Here is a 15282-nt window from a genome sequence, read left to right as displayed (position 1 = left end):
ACATGAAAATCCATACTTTCATATTTTATATTTACTTAGTTGTTTCCTAATGCCCGTTTTCTGTTCCAGGATCCCATCCAGAATATCAGCTGTGTTTAATTGTCATGTCTTAATCCTTTCTTGGCTGTGACAACTGGGATGGGTTCATGTTACCTGGGCATTGCGTAAGACTTACGTGAAGGGAGACGGGGCCATTCCAGCTTTGTGTAAAATTGTGTGGGCATAGCTGGTAATTGTCTGAGTTCCCTGGTCCTGCTGACAGGTGGCCTCTTGGCCTGGGAGCTTGCTTTAGTAGCATGATTGTTCTTGGCTCTAAAAATTTCTGTCACATGCCCTTTGTAACCTTTTTCCTGTCTTTGTTTTATCCCCTTCCATTGTACCCCAAATCACAGCTAGAGCTAATTTCATTTGATAATGTTAAGGCCCAACTCTTGAATGGGTTGTTTGTTGGGTTGAGTCAGATGGAGCTTGTATATTCAGATGCAATTCAGAACTAGCTTGATTGCTTGCTTGCTGAATGGATGTTTTGTACTGATCTCAGCTTCCTGATAATCAGTGTTGTGATTGGACTCGCCCTTATGGCTGTTACTTTGGTTGTAAGATGTCCTCGGCAATAATCATCAGGAAACTTTGAAAAAAAGGGGGGGTGCTATTGACAGATCCTGGCAACCACGTGGCACACCTGGGCCACACAGCAAGATTGTGGGGAGGGACCCCTGTGTGGCTCAGTCAATTGAGCTTCCAACTCTTGGTTTTGGCTCATGAACCATGAGATTGAGCCCCTAGTTGGGCCCTGTGTTGACAGCCTGGAGCCTCTTGGGATTTTCTCTCTGCCCTTCCCTCTCACGTGTGCATGCGTATGCTCTCTCTCTTGCATGCTCTCTCTCAGAAATAAATAAGCTTAAGAAAAAAAAAAAAGATTGTGGGGAGGGGGAGAGAGAGAGAGAAAACACCTGGGGTCCTGCTATTATTGCGGCTCACTCATTGGTGAATTTAAAACTTAAGAGGGGGAATTTAAAGTACAGGAAGAGAAAGAACAAGCAGCCTAAATGGTCAGTTACTGAAGTCAACCAAGATCTTTAATGTTTATTTATTAGTGAGAGAGAGAGACAGAGACAGTGTGAGCGGGGAAGGGTCAGAAAGAGAGAGAGAGAGAGAGAGAGACAGAATCTGAAGCAGGCTCCAGACTCTGAGCTGTCAGCAAAGAGTCCGACGTGGGACTTGAACTCAGGAGCCATGAGATCACGTCCTGAGCAGAAGTCGGATTCCAACCACCTGAGCTTCAGCCCGAGCCCCTCAACCAAGATCTTTAAAACAAAGAAGGCTGCCCCCACCACGCCCCCATAGCCTGGCTCTTTATCTAGATGTGTGGCCTGCAATGTGTTTATTTGAAATTGCCATCTTTGAGGAGGATGCCCTTAGGCACTTGCATTCCAAAAAAGAAAAAAACTGTCAAGGTATACACTACAATCCATCTTGATGCTAAGGCATCGGAGTCAGTGGTAACCCAGGATAGCTAAGATGTTAAAAGTCGGGGATAGGGCACGTTGTAACCCAGAAAGTACACATCTAAGTAGGATTATAGTAGCACTCCTATAATAATTATACAGACAGTAGTCTGAAATCCAGTCTGTAGCCATTGTCCCAAGCTTAATGGGTCCTCCCCTGAAACCAGGTCAGTGATCCTGGGGCTCTGGAAATGCATTCAAAGATTTGAGTAATAATTGTGAAATATTTAAACATCTTTGGCCATCTTATGTAAGTAGGTTTATCAAATAGGCTCTTCCAAATATGCTGCATCCCCGCCCGGGAATCTCAGATTGGGCTATTAAAAGTCCCTTAAGTCTGGGTAGCCAAGCCAAGGACTAGCCTTCAGACTTCACTTATAATACCTATAGATTTGGGCCAATTCCTCTCTTTTCAGGGTGCCTGAAATATCCTGAGGCTTCGGCCTCAGGGTACAATTAAAGGTCAAGAAGTGGCCTTCCTTACCTGGTAAGGCTGACAGGAACATTTAAAGACTTTAAAATAGCCATGTAAAACACCTGATGTGACTTCATTACAGTGTAGTTGACAAGGAACTTTGGTTATTCCTGTGACATAACATTCTAAGATAATAACTAGAATTATAAGTGATAACAGACCAGCATATAGTAAGCCTCTAGGAATTTCATATGATTTCTGGAACACTAACATCAGTCACACATATTCATACAAATTTAACCTAAAGAAGGTTTTCCATTATTTATTTGACAGTGCTTTTCATGTAGTTTAACATAAATAAGCCTAATTAGTTTAACAATCCCTTTTTATAAGGAGAAAGAACAAATCTTTTGAGATTGTTCCAGGATCCCCTGGAAAATCCCAAAGTTAGTTCAAGGTTAAAAAGACTTCATTTAGAATTTGATTCTGGGAAGTTTGTCAGAAATATCAAAAGGTTTTGAAACACTTGATTACAGGGGCACCTAGGTGGCTCAGTTCATGGAGCATCTGACTCTTAATTTCAGCTCAGGTCACAATCTCACGATTTGGTATATTGAGCCCCGCATCAGGCTTTGCGGACAGTGTGGAGCCTGCTTGGGATTCTCCCTCTCCCTCTCTCTCTGCCCCTCCCCACTTTCTCAAAATAAATAAGCATTTGAAAAAAAGTAATATACTTGATTACATAGGATCATAGATTGTGGTGAAATGTTACTTAGTTATCCATTTTATCAACTTTAACCAAAATTACAAAAGACTTTATAGGCAAATATGAAAGTTACATACTTGTATATAAAAAAAGAAGTTCTTTTAGTAGAGAAGACTCATTTTCTTAAGTGATCAAAGGGGTGATAAAGACAAAATGAAGCACAGGAAATTATTTTGATAAAATACAGAATCTTTATTTCCTAGGCAGATTACTTAAAAGGTAAAAACCTTGCATAGTTTTATTAAGAACAGACCAGTAGTCCAAGAAAACAGCACTTTTATTTATTTATTTTTTTAATGTTTATTTAATTTTGAGAGAGACAGTGTGAGCAGGGGAGGGGCAGAAAGAGAGGGAAACACAGAATCTAAAGCAGATTCCAGGCTCTGAACTGTCAGCACAGAGCCGGACATGGGGCTTGAACTCCTGGACTGTGAGATCATGACCTGAGCTGAAGTTGAATGCTTAACAGACTGAGCCACTCAGGTGCCCACAAGAAAACTGTCCTTTTAGTAGATGAAAGAAAATTAAGCTGTAGTTTTCAGAAGTACACTATTTATTAAAACTTATTTTAAAAAATCTTTATAATTTATTTTGTTTTTAGCTAGCTTGCTACACAAGGTAAAATTCTTTCTTCCTCTCTTATTCTCTTTCCTGTGCTTTCTGTATCCATTTAGTTTGTGTATGTTAGGACAAAATTACTTCCATCTGCCTTAACAAAAATGCATCTCCACACTTCATATCTTTTCTTAGCTAAAATACATGCTACTTTCCTTGCCTAGAGATGTTTCCCTTATTTCTTGTACTTTTAGTTACATATATTAGGTAGAATTCTTAATTCTTAGAAACTTTAATTTTTACTGAAAACTAGCAAGTAAGGAATTGTGAACTTTACTAGCCAATATACTCTATACTGGCAAATTAATACATTTCATAATTTCTAGAGGCATATACCTTTTTTTGTTTAAAGTAGCAGTTTTTCATTATACCACAGGACATGTATACTAACAAATCCAAATATCTTTAGCTTCTCTGTTATGAGAAACCAAAAGTAGATAAATCTGTGTTCAATAATAAATGTTTCAATATTTTATATTTGGCAATGATCTATGTAATGAATTTCCATCACTGAACTTGCAAAACTCTAAGGTTTCAAGATACCAAAAAGATTAGAGTAACTATTTTTAAGTACACATAGCCATAAAACATAATTGTTGAAAAGTAGATGCCTTGGCAATCAAAGCCGGAGTCAGACATTTGCATTACAAAAAGAAAAAGCACACTATTGGGGCTTACACTAGAATGGATAACCTGGTCTATAGTTGATCACAGATCTGACCTGCTTTGCCGGTTGGGGTGGGGTGGGGGGACAAACCTTTTCCCTAACCCAACTTACTCTTCCTGATTTTTATGCTTTTATTTTCTCATGTTACCACCTTACTCTAAGGTGCTGGCGTGTTTCAGGGTAAACTGGACTAATGGGCCAATGTGTGTGTTCCTTACTACAACCATCCTTCTTTTTACTTTTGGGGTCTAAACCTAAAATAGCCAATATTTCATTAAATGGGGCCCATCTGTCTTAGTATCTTTACTTGTGGCATTAAATCCAGTGTTTAAACTTGCTGAAAAATGGAGACCTTTGGTTATTTTATTAACTCCGTTTAAAATTAGTAAAATGAGGAGAATTGTTTCATAACTCAGAGTAGGATACCCTCATCCATTCAGTAGTGTCCCTTTGTGTAGTGAGGTGCTCATCTTAGATGCTTAATAAATATTGACAGATGAAAATGGTTGTAACACGATATTTGCACCCCACTTTAGACTTCTGTATGGAGTCCCTGGTACATAGAACAGTTTGTGGCAGTAGTGTTTGGAATGTTCTCATTTAATATTCAGATCTGATAGGGAAGGCAGTATGGGGCAGTAGTTAAGGGCGTGGGTTTAAGGGGTACCTGGGTAGCTCAGTCAGTTAAGGGTCTGACTTTGGCTCAGGTCATGATCTCACTGTTCGTGAGTTTGAGCCCCATGTCGGGCTCTGCCCTGACAGCCCTGAGCCTGCTTTGTATTCTCTCTCTCCCTCTCTCACTGCCCATTCCCCACTTGCACTGTCTCTCAAAAATAAATAAATATTAAAAAAAAAAAAAGTGGGTTTAAAAGCAGATTGTCAGGGGTCTGTTCTGGGCCCTGCCATTCACTGTACAGCCATGGGCAGGCTACTTAATCTCTCAGGGTCTCAGTTTCTTTTCTGGGGAGACTGTGATACCTGGTAGGAGCATTGTGAAGATAGATACAAAGTGTTTGGGATGGCATCTGGCATGTGGTTGTTGCGTCAGTATCATCTTGTTTGATCAATTAGAAAGGAGGAAGTTACCTTTACATAAAAAACTTATTTGGGTGTAAAATGTCTCAATAAATTGAGAACTTGGCCGGGGTCAGCTATGTGCTAAGGCTTCTTCCTGGGCTGCTTGTAAGCAGCTCCAGGGCTTTTTCAGGGTCTGTGGTTGGTAATTTGGTAATTTGTTACTCTTTGGTGGTGCATTTCATCATTTGGCTATACTACTCTGAACTGACTATTGCCATTGACCCATCTCTCTTATTCACTTACAACACCTTTGTGTTGAGAATGACACAGGCTTACAACAGCATAACGATGTGGTGTGTTTGTTTAAAGTTGACGCTCCCTGTGTTAAGGATAGAAGTGCATAGAGGGCAAAATAACCTCCAAACAGGGGGGTTTTAAAATTTTCTTAAATGTTTATTTATTTTTGAGAGAGAAATAGTGTCAATGGGGGGAGGGACAGAGAGAGGGAGACACAGAATCTGAAGCAGGCTCCAGGCTCGGAGCTGTCAGCACAGAACCCAGGGCAGGGCTTGAACTCATGGACTGCGAGATCATGACCTGAGCCGAAGTTGCACGCTTCACCGACTGAGCCACTCAGGCGCCCCCCAAAACACACCGTTCTAATGACATGATTCAGGGTGGGAAACATTGTTTACCTCTGATCAAGGATAAGTTATCGTGCATAGACTGTGTTCATTCACTTAAAAAGTACCTACTTTAGTATTTGAGTCTCTGCCATTCTGTAAGAATGGTGAGAACAGTGACTATATTTTTAAAAACAACTTATATAATGCTGGTCATTTATTGAGAGCTTACTGTGTGCCAGCTACTGTGCTGTGTCCTTTACATACACCTTGTTTTAGCCTTAGAATAGTTGAAGCAGTTCTAAAGAGTAAAAAATCCCACTTTACAACAGTTTGCCCTTGGTCACATAGCTTCTAAGTGATGCAGTCAGGGTGCAGGCTCCCTCTGACTCAGAGCCTCCCATATTCTGTGGCCTATGCCACTGCAACAAACAGTACCATAAAAGATGCTAAATAAATGTTTGCCGAACAAGAGAATAAATGGGGATATGAGCTTGAGTAAGACATAGTCCCTGTCCTCCAGGAACTCAGAGGGGAGACAAAGAAGTATGGCAGTGAGTAGGGGGCCGGGGTTAGGAGAGTTAAGGTAGAGATGTAGACCTGAAGCCAGAGACACACCTACATCAAATCAGTGTGGAGGGGTGGAGAGGGGCCTTCCCTGAGGAGGATGAATGGAATTGGCTGAATGAGGGTGTGGAATGCATCCCAGACAGAAGAAAGAGAAGTGGTTTGATCTATCTAGATAGTAGGCATGAGAGTGGTGCTGGGTAAGGTGTCCAGAGTTACGATCCAAATAATTAAAGGATCTGGGTATAAAACTGAGAATTTGAACTTGATCCTGAAAGCTCTTGGTGGAGGGGAGGTCTTGGCAGGTTTAAACAGTGTACTTTCGTGGTTAGATTTGCATTTTGGGAAGATTATTCTGGCAAGTAGTGTGGAAGCTAGAATACAGGGAGGCAGACAGGAGGCCCGGAGAACCTTTAGGCTGTTGTAATGATTGAGGACAGCCTGGATGAAGGAAATAGGGTTGAAGTCAGGGGTTGGATTGGAGAGTATTAAGGAGGTCTTGGTGACTGAAGATGGTTGGGAAGTTGGTGAAAGGTAGCCCTGAGTTTATGGTTCTTTACTAAGATAACAAATGCAGGAGAAGGAACAGACTAAGGGAAAAGCACTATGTTTGGTTGGGGATGTGTTGAAGTTGAAGTGAATAGAGGGTAGCTCCATGGGTCTGCGTCTCAGTGGCAGGGGCTGGGGAGATTGTGGGTGTGAGGGAGATCGATTAAAAGAGCCACTAGAGTGTCAGTGGTAACACACATGAGAGTAGGAAAACAGAACATTGAGTATAAAAGCATCTTGCCCTTGGTGTCAGTGGTTTGAACCTAGAGCCTGTCTGGCTTCTAAGCCTAGGGACATGCCACTAGTTCATGTTAAAACTTATTTCTTTTATTCCCCTTATGTATATTGCTCCCCAAAAGATACATTATTGGTCCACTACTGGTTTTGTGAGTTCTTTGTTGAAGCAGTCATTGCCCATGGGTTAGATGTGATCGTGTTCATCCCTGCATCCTCCACCCCTATCTTTCCATACATTCTGATACCAGTCTTGTGTGAGGTTTCCTTAGTATACCTTGGCCTGGGGATCATTGTGTGATCATTCTTTTTTTTTTGTGTGTGTGTGATCATTCTTAATAGGCACGCCACTTATAAATCTCCGGTAAAGATGGGAGAGTATTGGTTCCTTTCAGCATTGCTGCTTAATTTCCTGCAAGATGTTGAAGGGAAAGGATTACTTGTTATTCATCCTTTCCATGATCCCAGGGTTGTGGGATCAAGACCTGCACTGGACTCCATGCTGGGGCTGCAGCCTGCTTAAGATTCTCCCTCCCCACCCCCCCGACTCTGCCCCTCTGTCCTGCTTGCATGTACTGTCTCATTCTCTTTCTCTCTCTCAAGCCAATAAACAAACAAATAAATAAATGATAGAGAACCTAAGTTTCTAAGTTTCATTTCTTCTAATAATCACTCTCTGAGTTAAGTTCCTCGCGACAAATTTGTAATCACGAGGTTCCTCATAGAATTAACTTACCTTCCGGCAAACCTGCATCTCAACAGAAGAGAAACATGCCGTGGCTTCGAACCTGTGTTTTAGCTGTTGGACAAACAACAGCCTTATTCGCCTAGCGATGGGCAAAATAAAGGCAGGTAAACAAGTAACCTGGGAAATGGCTTTCCTCAGCTCAACTTTGCCCACGAGCTGGCTAAATACGGCATGCCAGGTGGTGCAAGTTGGCACTATGAAAACCTGTTCATGATTGGATTTGTTTTATTCACACTTTTGAATTTTTTTTTTTTAGGCAACCTCCCGACTTCTAGTAAATTACCCGGAGCCCTATCGTTCTCAAATATTGGATTATCTCTTTAAGGTAATGAAAAAATAATTATTTAATGGCACCTGTGATATGTTTGAAGCTATGGTGAATTTCAGCAGTAGAATTGGTCACCTTCACATTTCTAGCTTTTAAAAAAAATGGAAAATTACTTTTGGATTAAGTGGCTGTTGATTTGAAGTTGGTCTTCTCATCTGTCAAACCAAAGGCAGTAATTAGTCACTGTCATGTTTTGCCCTTCATGCGGTGAATCACAATGTTAACACTCCTCCTTCTTTCCCCAGCCAAACTTCGGTGCCTCTTTGCATATTCTAAAAGTGGAGATAGGTGGTGATGGGCAGACTACAGGTAGGAGATTTGGGGAATGGGTTTATTTTCCTTCAGCACTTTAATCTCTACCTAATCTTAGGGACTGTGAATCAGAATGTAAACGATATCAACATTTTTGATATTGATCATTTCTTAGTAGATTCTTATTGTTCCTCTTTTACTCTACTTAAAAAAAATATTATATCAAAATACTCACTTTTCCCATAAAATGGCATTTGGACTTTAGATGGCTTATTTAGTTGAATTAATTGGTAGTAAACAAAACCACAGTTTTTAAAAAGGCTATTTTCACGAGGCAGAGCATAGAGACAGGAGTTTTTACTGAGAAATTAAAAAAAAGAAAGCTTTTACCATAGAAAGCATGTAAAACATTATTGTTATTAGCTTTAAATAAATTTGTGGCAAAAATATGTCATCAGTATTTCAGAGATGCAGCTTTTTTCTCTTTTATTTTTTTAAATATGTTTATTTATTTTTGAGAGAGAGGGAGAGACAGAGCATGAGCAGGGGAGGGGCAGAGAGAGAAGGAGACACAGAATCTGAAGCCGGCTCCAGGCTCTGAGCTGTCAGCCCAGAGCCTGAAGCGGGGCTTGAACTCACGAACCGTAAGATCCTGACCTGAGCCAAAGTCGGACGCTCAGCCGACTGAGCCACCCAGGCGTCCCAGCTTTTTCTCTTTTAAAAACAAAATTATTTTTAGCCACTAAATTTTCAGTCTTCACTGTCACCATTTTGATTGACTTTATGTAGAACATGTAGTCATTTAATGTACAGGAAGAAGAAAATTCTCCCACAGATGATGCAGCTTATTATTTACAGGCCAGATTCCATTGTAGTGAACTTTACAGTATTGTCTCTATACATGTGTTCCTGTTGGTGACTTGGGAGTAACTTTTGTTAAAGAGATATGTCTCTGTGGTGGCATTAGTGTTTAATTAATATTGAAAGAAAAAATGCAAATCACAAATGAAAGAAACCTCTATAAGGAAAACTTTCCCCAAGTTATTGTAAGAGGACATGCATTTTATTGTCCACCCTTTGATGCAGAATTGATAATGACTGGCCATCTTCATTTGCTGAAGTGAAATTCTTCAGGTAGTTCTTGTGAATTCTGATGTTTACCTTTAAGAGGCAAGGCCCCACTCCTCGTGAGACCCTTCCTAACAAGGGCAGATGTTTGTGAAATGTGGTGACATATGAGGACAGATACCAGGATATCAATTATCTACCTTGACACACTATGGAGGTTAGGATAGAATTTTCTTACAGAGGGGTTGTGTAGATGTATACTCATTCCTTTTTTTTTTTTTTTTTTTCCTCAAAGCTCTGTTGTCTTGGTATAACAAGGCACGTTATAGGCTTAAGGCCTGGGTGGTGAGAATGGGGCTAAGGAGCTCAAGATTTACATTTAGGATGGAGAAGTTAAAAGCTGAGGTGATCTGAACTCAAAGTTGGACATGGGGACTTGAAAACTCCAGACAGACCAGACCAAAAGCCCAGGAAAACATAGTCCTAGGACTCTTCAGTTACATGAGTTGATAACCCTTCTCCTTCTTTTAACCCTGCTTATAATAGAAAGCTGTGGTTTTATTTTTCAAGACCTTTACGGTACTTAGAATAATGAAAAAAGGTGAAATAATACACTTTGATCATGCATTGTCAAGTTATCTAAGATTATTCTTATTTGCCCATATCAGGATTGGAACCAGAATACACCTTCTCTGAAATGTGTGTGTGTACAGGGGAGAGTGGCCCTAGGAAACACCATTAAAGGGTGGTTTCCTTTCTCTTTTGCTCTCTCCCACGCAGATGGTACTGAACCCTCCCACATGCACTATGCATTAGATGAGAATTATTTCCGAGGATATGAGTGGTGGTTAATGAAGGAAGCTAAGAAGCGGAACCCTAATATTATACTCATGGGTAAGAAGTGAAGTTTGTAATGCTTTTGCAGTCTGTTTAACTTTCAAATTCTGAATTATTCATATGGAGTTACTCTTAATACTGAAGTACTAACAATGTTAATACTACCCTTATCCTACGAGCCGCAAAGCCTGTGCCAGGCTTGATCCTTTCTTTGCCTTTATATTTTATGTCTGCTCTTTATATGCAATACCTCTGGAGTAAGGCATTACTCTTCCCATTTTACAGAAGCAGTGGAGGCTTAGAGAGGTTATGCCACTGACTTAGGTCAGATAGTTAGTAAATGCCAAATTCAGATATAGAACCTAATTCCATTCTTGTGATGCTAAACTAATTTCCTCAACAAAATTTCTCATCAAAATTTGTAAAAGGGGGGTACTATTTAGAAAATTGTCAGTAGGCGTTATAGTACATCCCAGCTCTTTGCGAAATTATGCATTACATGCGGAAGTAGGTGCCATTTCTAGAAGACGTACACATAAAGTGTATGTTTTGAACTTCCACAGTGTGGTGGGCACTGTTCTAGGCATTGGGGATACCCAACAATCCAGCCGCTACCTTCTGCCCTTTCGGAGCTTAAGCTCTAGAGGCAGCATTGCTGGATGATTTCTCAACTCGTACTACTACATTCACTTTACAGGTTTCGTGTAGCAGTGCACAGACCCGTAAAATATTGCAGAATACACAGTGATGACATCCTTGCATAGTTTGAAATGAATTTGATTTTTTGAAACAGGCTTACCCATTCAGCCTTGTGAGTGAGATCAATGAAAATTCATTTTATAGGCTTGATTTCAAGTCATTTTCGAGGTCATTTTCAACAATCAAAGGACAAGCACGAGTTTTTCTAAATTAAAAAAAAAAATGAGGAGTCAGTGTGTTCTTTCTAAATGGTCTTTTGTAAGAGATTCCAGAAATGTTGTGAGCAGTAAAAAAAAAAAAAAAAAAAAAGCATCATTGACTTCAGCACGTACTCCCCCATTGGGCTGCTTTCATGGTCAGTTCTCATTTAAATGTAGAAAATCTGGCATGCTGAACCATTTCTAACAAAGACTTACACATGGTGGGCCTATAGAATGTATTTGGCATTTCATTGTTTAAAAATGTTCCAGTATTTTAATGTCACATTTTTTATGGGATACACACTTAGGCATTCATTCCTCCTGAGTTTAGAAAAATAAGCATTTTGTTCTTTTAGTTTTGAATTTTTTCTGTGGTGAACTCGATTGTTTTTATATGTATATATATAAACAATTGAGGAACTTAACGGTTGAGCTTATTTTGATATGTTAGTAACAAAATTAGGATGTAGAATTGTAATTAGTGCTCGTCTACTGTTCTCATTTTCTTCCTGAAAAATAATAATTAGGGTGTTGGAAGAATGTGGGCTATTTGATTTATATCATACCACAAAGGGGTATTTTCCTGTTGAGACATTGGCATTTATATTGATAATGATGACAAACTAGTTTTGTTGAGTTTGATTATCTGACTAGTTAGTATTTTAAGGAGACTTAAGTTTTAAGAAGATGTACTAGTGAAAGAGGAATTTGTATTATATTTAACCTGTAGGAATATTTAGGCATAAGCCTTTCAGAAGAACTCTTTGATTTGACTTCAGAGGGAAGAAATTGTATATTAAATATCCCTATAGCAGGCAGTGGGCATGTTGAGTTAAATTGTATGTTACATTTCTTTCCATGGGTGAGTATCTTCAAGAGAGTGTGTTCTTATTTCTTTTTCTTGAAAGAGCATTTGGAATTATGGAACCAGACTCTAGGGCTCAGGAAGGAGTTCCTGAGTTCATAAACTGGAAGGGATTTTGAGAATATACACAAGATATGTAATCTTTCCTCTAATAAGATCTCTATTGGCTTTTTGTTTACCCTGTGTTCTTTCTGGTTTCTTTTGCCTTGTTTTGGATGGTTGCCAGCACTGTAATACCCACCCCACCTTTACCTTTTCCTTCCTACAGGGTTGCCATGGTCATTCCCTGGATGGCTGGGGAAAGGTTTCAACTGGCCTTATGTAAACCTTCAGCTGACTGCCTACTACGTCATGACCTGGATTGTGGGCGCCAAGCATTATCATGATTTGGACATTGATTATATTGGGGTTGGTAATGTATTTAAACCTTGATTAACTTTTGGACTTTATTTGTAATTTCTTAAAGCAATTTGATTCTGTGGCATTTTGTTACTAACCATTTTGTGGTCATGAGACCCAATTTGTTCCTTTGGCATCTGATAACAAATTAAGTATGTGACCTTTTATTCCTCCTCTTTTCCCATCCAAATTCTAGCCCCTTTTGAAAACTGTACTGAGTGTATACCTTCTCTGAACTTTTTCTTTCTTTAATTTTGATTTTGATACTACTCCAGCCCCAGTTCTCCTTGAAAGCTTTCCCTCCTTTCTCTAGTTGTTCAAGAATACCACATTTACTATCTGGTTAATGATTAATCTCATTTTGCTCTCTGAATCTCCTGCTGTTCTAAACCAGACGGTGGCAAACTTTTTCTTAGTGGGTCAGAGACTAAATATTTTAGGTTTAGTGGGTCAGAGGCAGTATTAAGGATATTATGTAGGTAATTATATAGCCCTTTAAAATTGTAAAAACCATTTTTGGCTTTTGGGTTGTAAAAAATACAAATGGTGGGCTGGATTTGGCAGGCTGGCTGAAATCTGCCTACCCTGTCTTAAACTGTTATTTAACACCTTATAATGATTTAAAAAAATGTTAAATATGATGTCTTTCCAGCTGGTCTGTTGGCAGGCTGGAGGCACTGTACTTCTCACAGCCCTACACGTACATGTAGTGGTCTCCATACATGTTTGCATATTAATATGCCATATGTCAAAATTGATTTTAAAAGTGTTCAGCAGTCAGAAAGCAATTATTGAGCTCCTACTGTGTTGCAGACACTGTAACTGTTGTATTCTAGGGATACCAAGATTAATAAGCCCTTAAGGAGTTTAGTGAGAGAGAGAGAAACTGGGTGGAGAAATTGTGATATCACAAAGGACATGGGGATAAGCCCAGGGTTGTAGGGAGCCAGAAGCAACGATATACTTTGTTTTTTGTTATCTTTCTTCAAACTGTAATTGGAAATTAGTTTGTATTTGAGAACATTCTTAAATGTCAGGGTATTTTTCAATTTGTAGTGAAACTAATTGTAGATTTGGATCTAAGTAGCGCTTTATTATGGTAAAGTCACACTTGGAAACTGTTTCTGATAAAGAATGGGTAATTCACATCTCTTTTAGACTTATGTGCTATAGTGAGGAGATTCTTTGATAAAAAATACTTTCCTGTATCACTAGAGTAAAATGAGTTATAGTGCCTAGACTCTAGGCCATCTCTGTTATTAATAGTTTTCTCAGAGGCAAAACGAAGGTCTTGGATGTTCTCTTTCAATTCTAAAACCTCATCATGATTCTAAACCAGTGAGAGTTGTGCATCTTCCTTTTATCTATCCTCATTAAGAATTTGCCTTTGTGATGTAGCACATCACTGTGATCTTATGTGTGCTAAAAAAAATTACTTCTACGATGTACTTACTACAATACTCGGCTTTAGGTGTGCTGGTGGGATCTTGTAAGAATTATTACAACACTCCCCACGTCTGTTAGGTCTCCAGTACCTAATATAGTCCCTGGCACGCATTACATTGTCAGGATTTGTTGAATGATTGAATGGAAATTCCAGTTTTAGAAATCACTGGAATAAGTGACTTTTTGAAAAATATCCACCAAATATTCAAGGTTTTAAAAAATATTTTAATTGTAAAAAGTTATGTTGTCTTATAACATGTCTATAAATTCAAGAACAGGACATTCCATAAAGTACGAAAAGTTGCTTTTTAAGAATTTTTTTTAACTTTTTTTTTAATGTTTATTTTTGAGAGAGAGAGAGAGAGAGAGAGAGAGAGGGAAGGGGCAGAGAGAGAGGGAGACACAGAATCCGAAGCAGGCTCCAGGCTCTGAGCTGTCAGCACAGAGCCCGATGTGGGGCTTGAACTCATGGACTGCGAGATCATGACCTGAGCTGAAGTCAGAGGCTTAACCGACTGAGCCACTCAGGCGCCCCAGAAAAACTGCTTTTTAGATTATGTTAAAGATGATGAGAGCAGTGGCGTCTTAGTGATCATGTCTACTTTCTGATACTTCACTTTCAATTCAGACTTTTTGACTTTCTGTTTTGCAGATTTGGAATGAGAGGTCATTTGACATCAATTATATCAAGGTCTGTACAACTTTAAATCTTTTTATCTTTAAGTTTTTGGTAAATAATTCCCTTACGGTACCATGGAAATTAGAAGTAGGAACGCTGTATTTTTTACAGCACAGATGCTTGTTTTGCTAGTTCTGGCATAAAATTTGAGCAAAAACGTAGTCATGTTTAAATTCCTGATTAAAGTGTCTGTAATTCCCTGTGAACCCCAAGTTTCATTGTCTAAAGAGTTGTGTTGAATTTTCCCATTTTAAAATTTATTATTTGTAGAATTATGATGATTATTATAAAAACAGCAGCATCATTTTACACTTTTAGGACTTAGAGAAATGTAGCTTCTTTTTGTTTCAACTGAGCAAAGGAGGCAAAGATGAAAAAGAACAAAGACCTTAGTTTGGGGTCTTGTAATTGCATCTCAGGGAGCACAGATTCTGGAGTAGCCAGAAAAGCGTCTCGCTCACTTTTCTGGGGAAAGCAAGGAGTTTTTCTGAGAAAGAAGGAAGGGGTAGTTACATGATGTAGACAAAGAGGAGGAAAGAGAAAACTGCTCATTTGGTGCTGACCGGTTGAGCCACTTCTGATGACTATGTCATTGATTACTTTGTTGGTGCTATTACAAACAAAACTGTCCCTAGAAGGTATGAGTTAATTTTACTGCCCTCATATGATCTGAATGCCAGTTGCTCTGTTGAAATATTAGGAGGAATTGCTTGTAAGACTGATGCCACTTCTGGCCCAGTTCAAGAGTTCATCAGGTGGAAAGGAAAGTGGAACTTAAAAATGGGGCCTTTTATGTCCAG

At 39.2% G+C, this 15282-nt stretch overlaps 1 protein-coding gene across 9 annotated transcripts in view; it reads left to right on the top strand.

The window, feature by feature from the left end:
* The window catches only part of GALC (galactosylceramidase), a 149791-nt gene that overhangs the window by 1228 nt on the left and 133281 nt on the right, over positions 1-15282 (top strand). For 8 of the 9 annotated variants that reach the window (XM_027066349.2, XM_027066353.2, XM_027066351.2 and 5 more), the window contains exons 2-6: positions 7966-8034; positions 8283-8346; positions 10138-10251; positions 12227-12366; positions 14456-14494. In XM_027066349.2, the coding sequence (XP_026922150.2) occupies positions 7966-8034; positions 8283-8346; positions 10138-10251; positions 12227-12366; positions 14456-14494 (426 nt within the window). Of the gene's footprint in view, positions 1-5986; positions 7814-7965; positions 8035-8282; positions 8347-10137; positions 10252-12226; positions 12367-14455; positions 14495-15282 lie in introns of those variants that run through there. The other variant, XM_027066355.2, reaches the window with a different exon arrangement.

This window comes from Acinonyx jubatus, chromosome B3, assembly GCF_027475565.1.
Source record: "Acinonyx jubatus isolate Ajub_Pintada_27869175 chromosome B3, VMU_Ajub_asm_v1.0, whole genome shotgun sequence".
Taxonomy (NCBI): domain Eukaryota; kingdom Metazoa; phylum Chordata; class Mammalia; order Carnivora; family Felidae; genus Acinonyx; species Acinonyx jubatus.
Note: the sequence above shows the minus strand (reverse complement) of the source record. Positions and strands in the feature narration are given on the sequence as shown.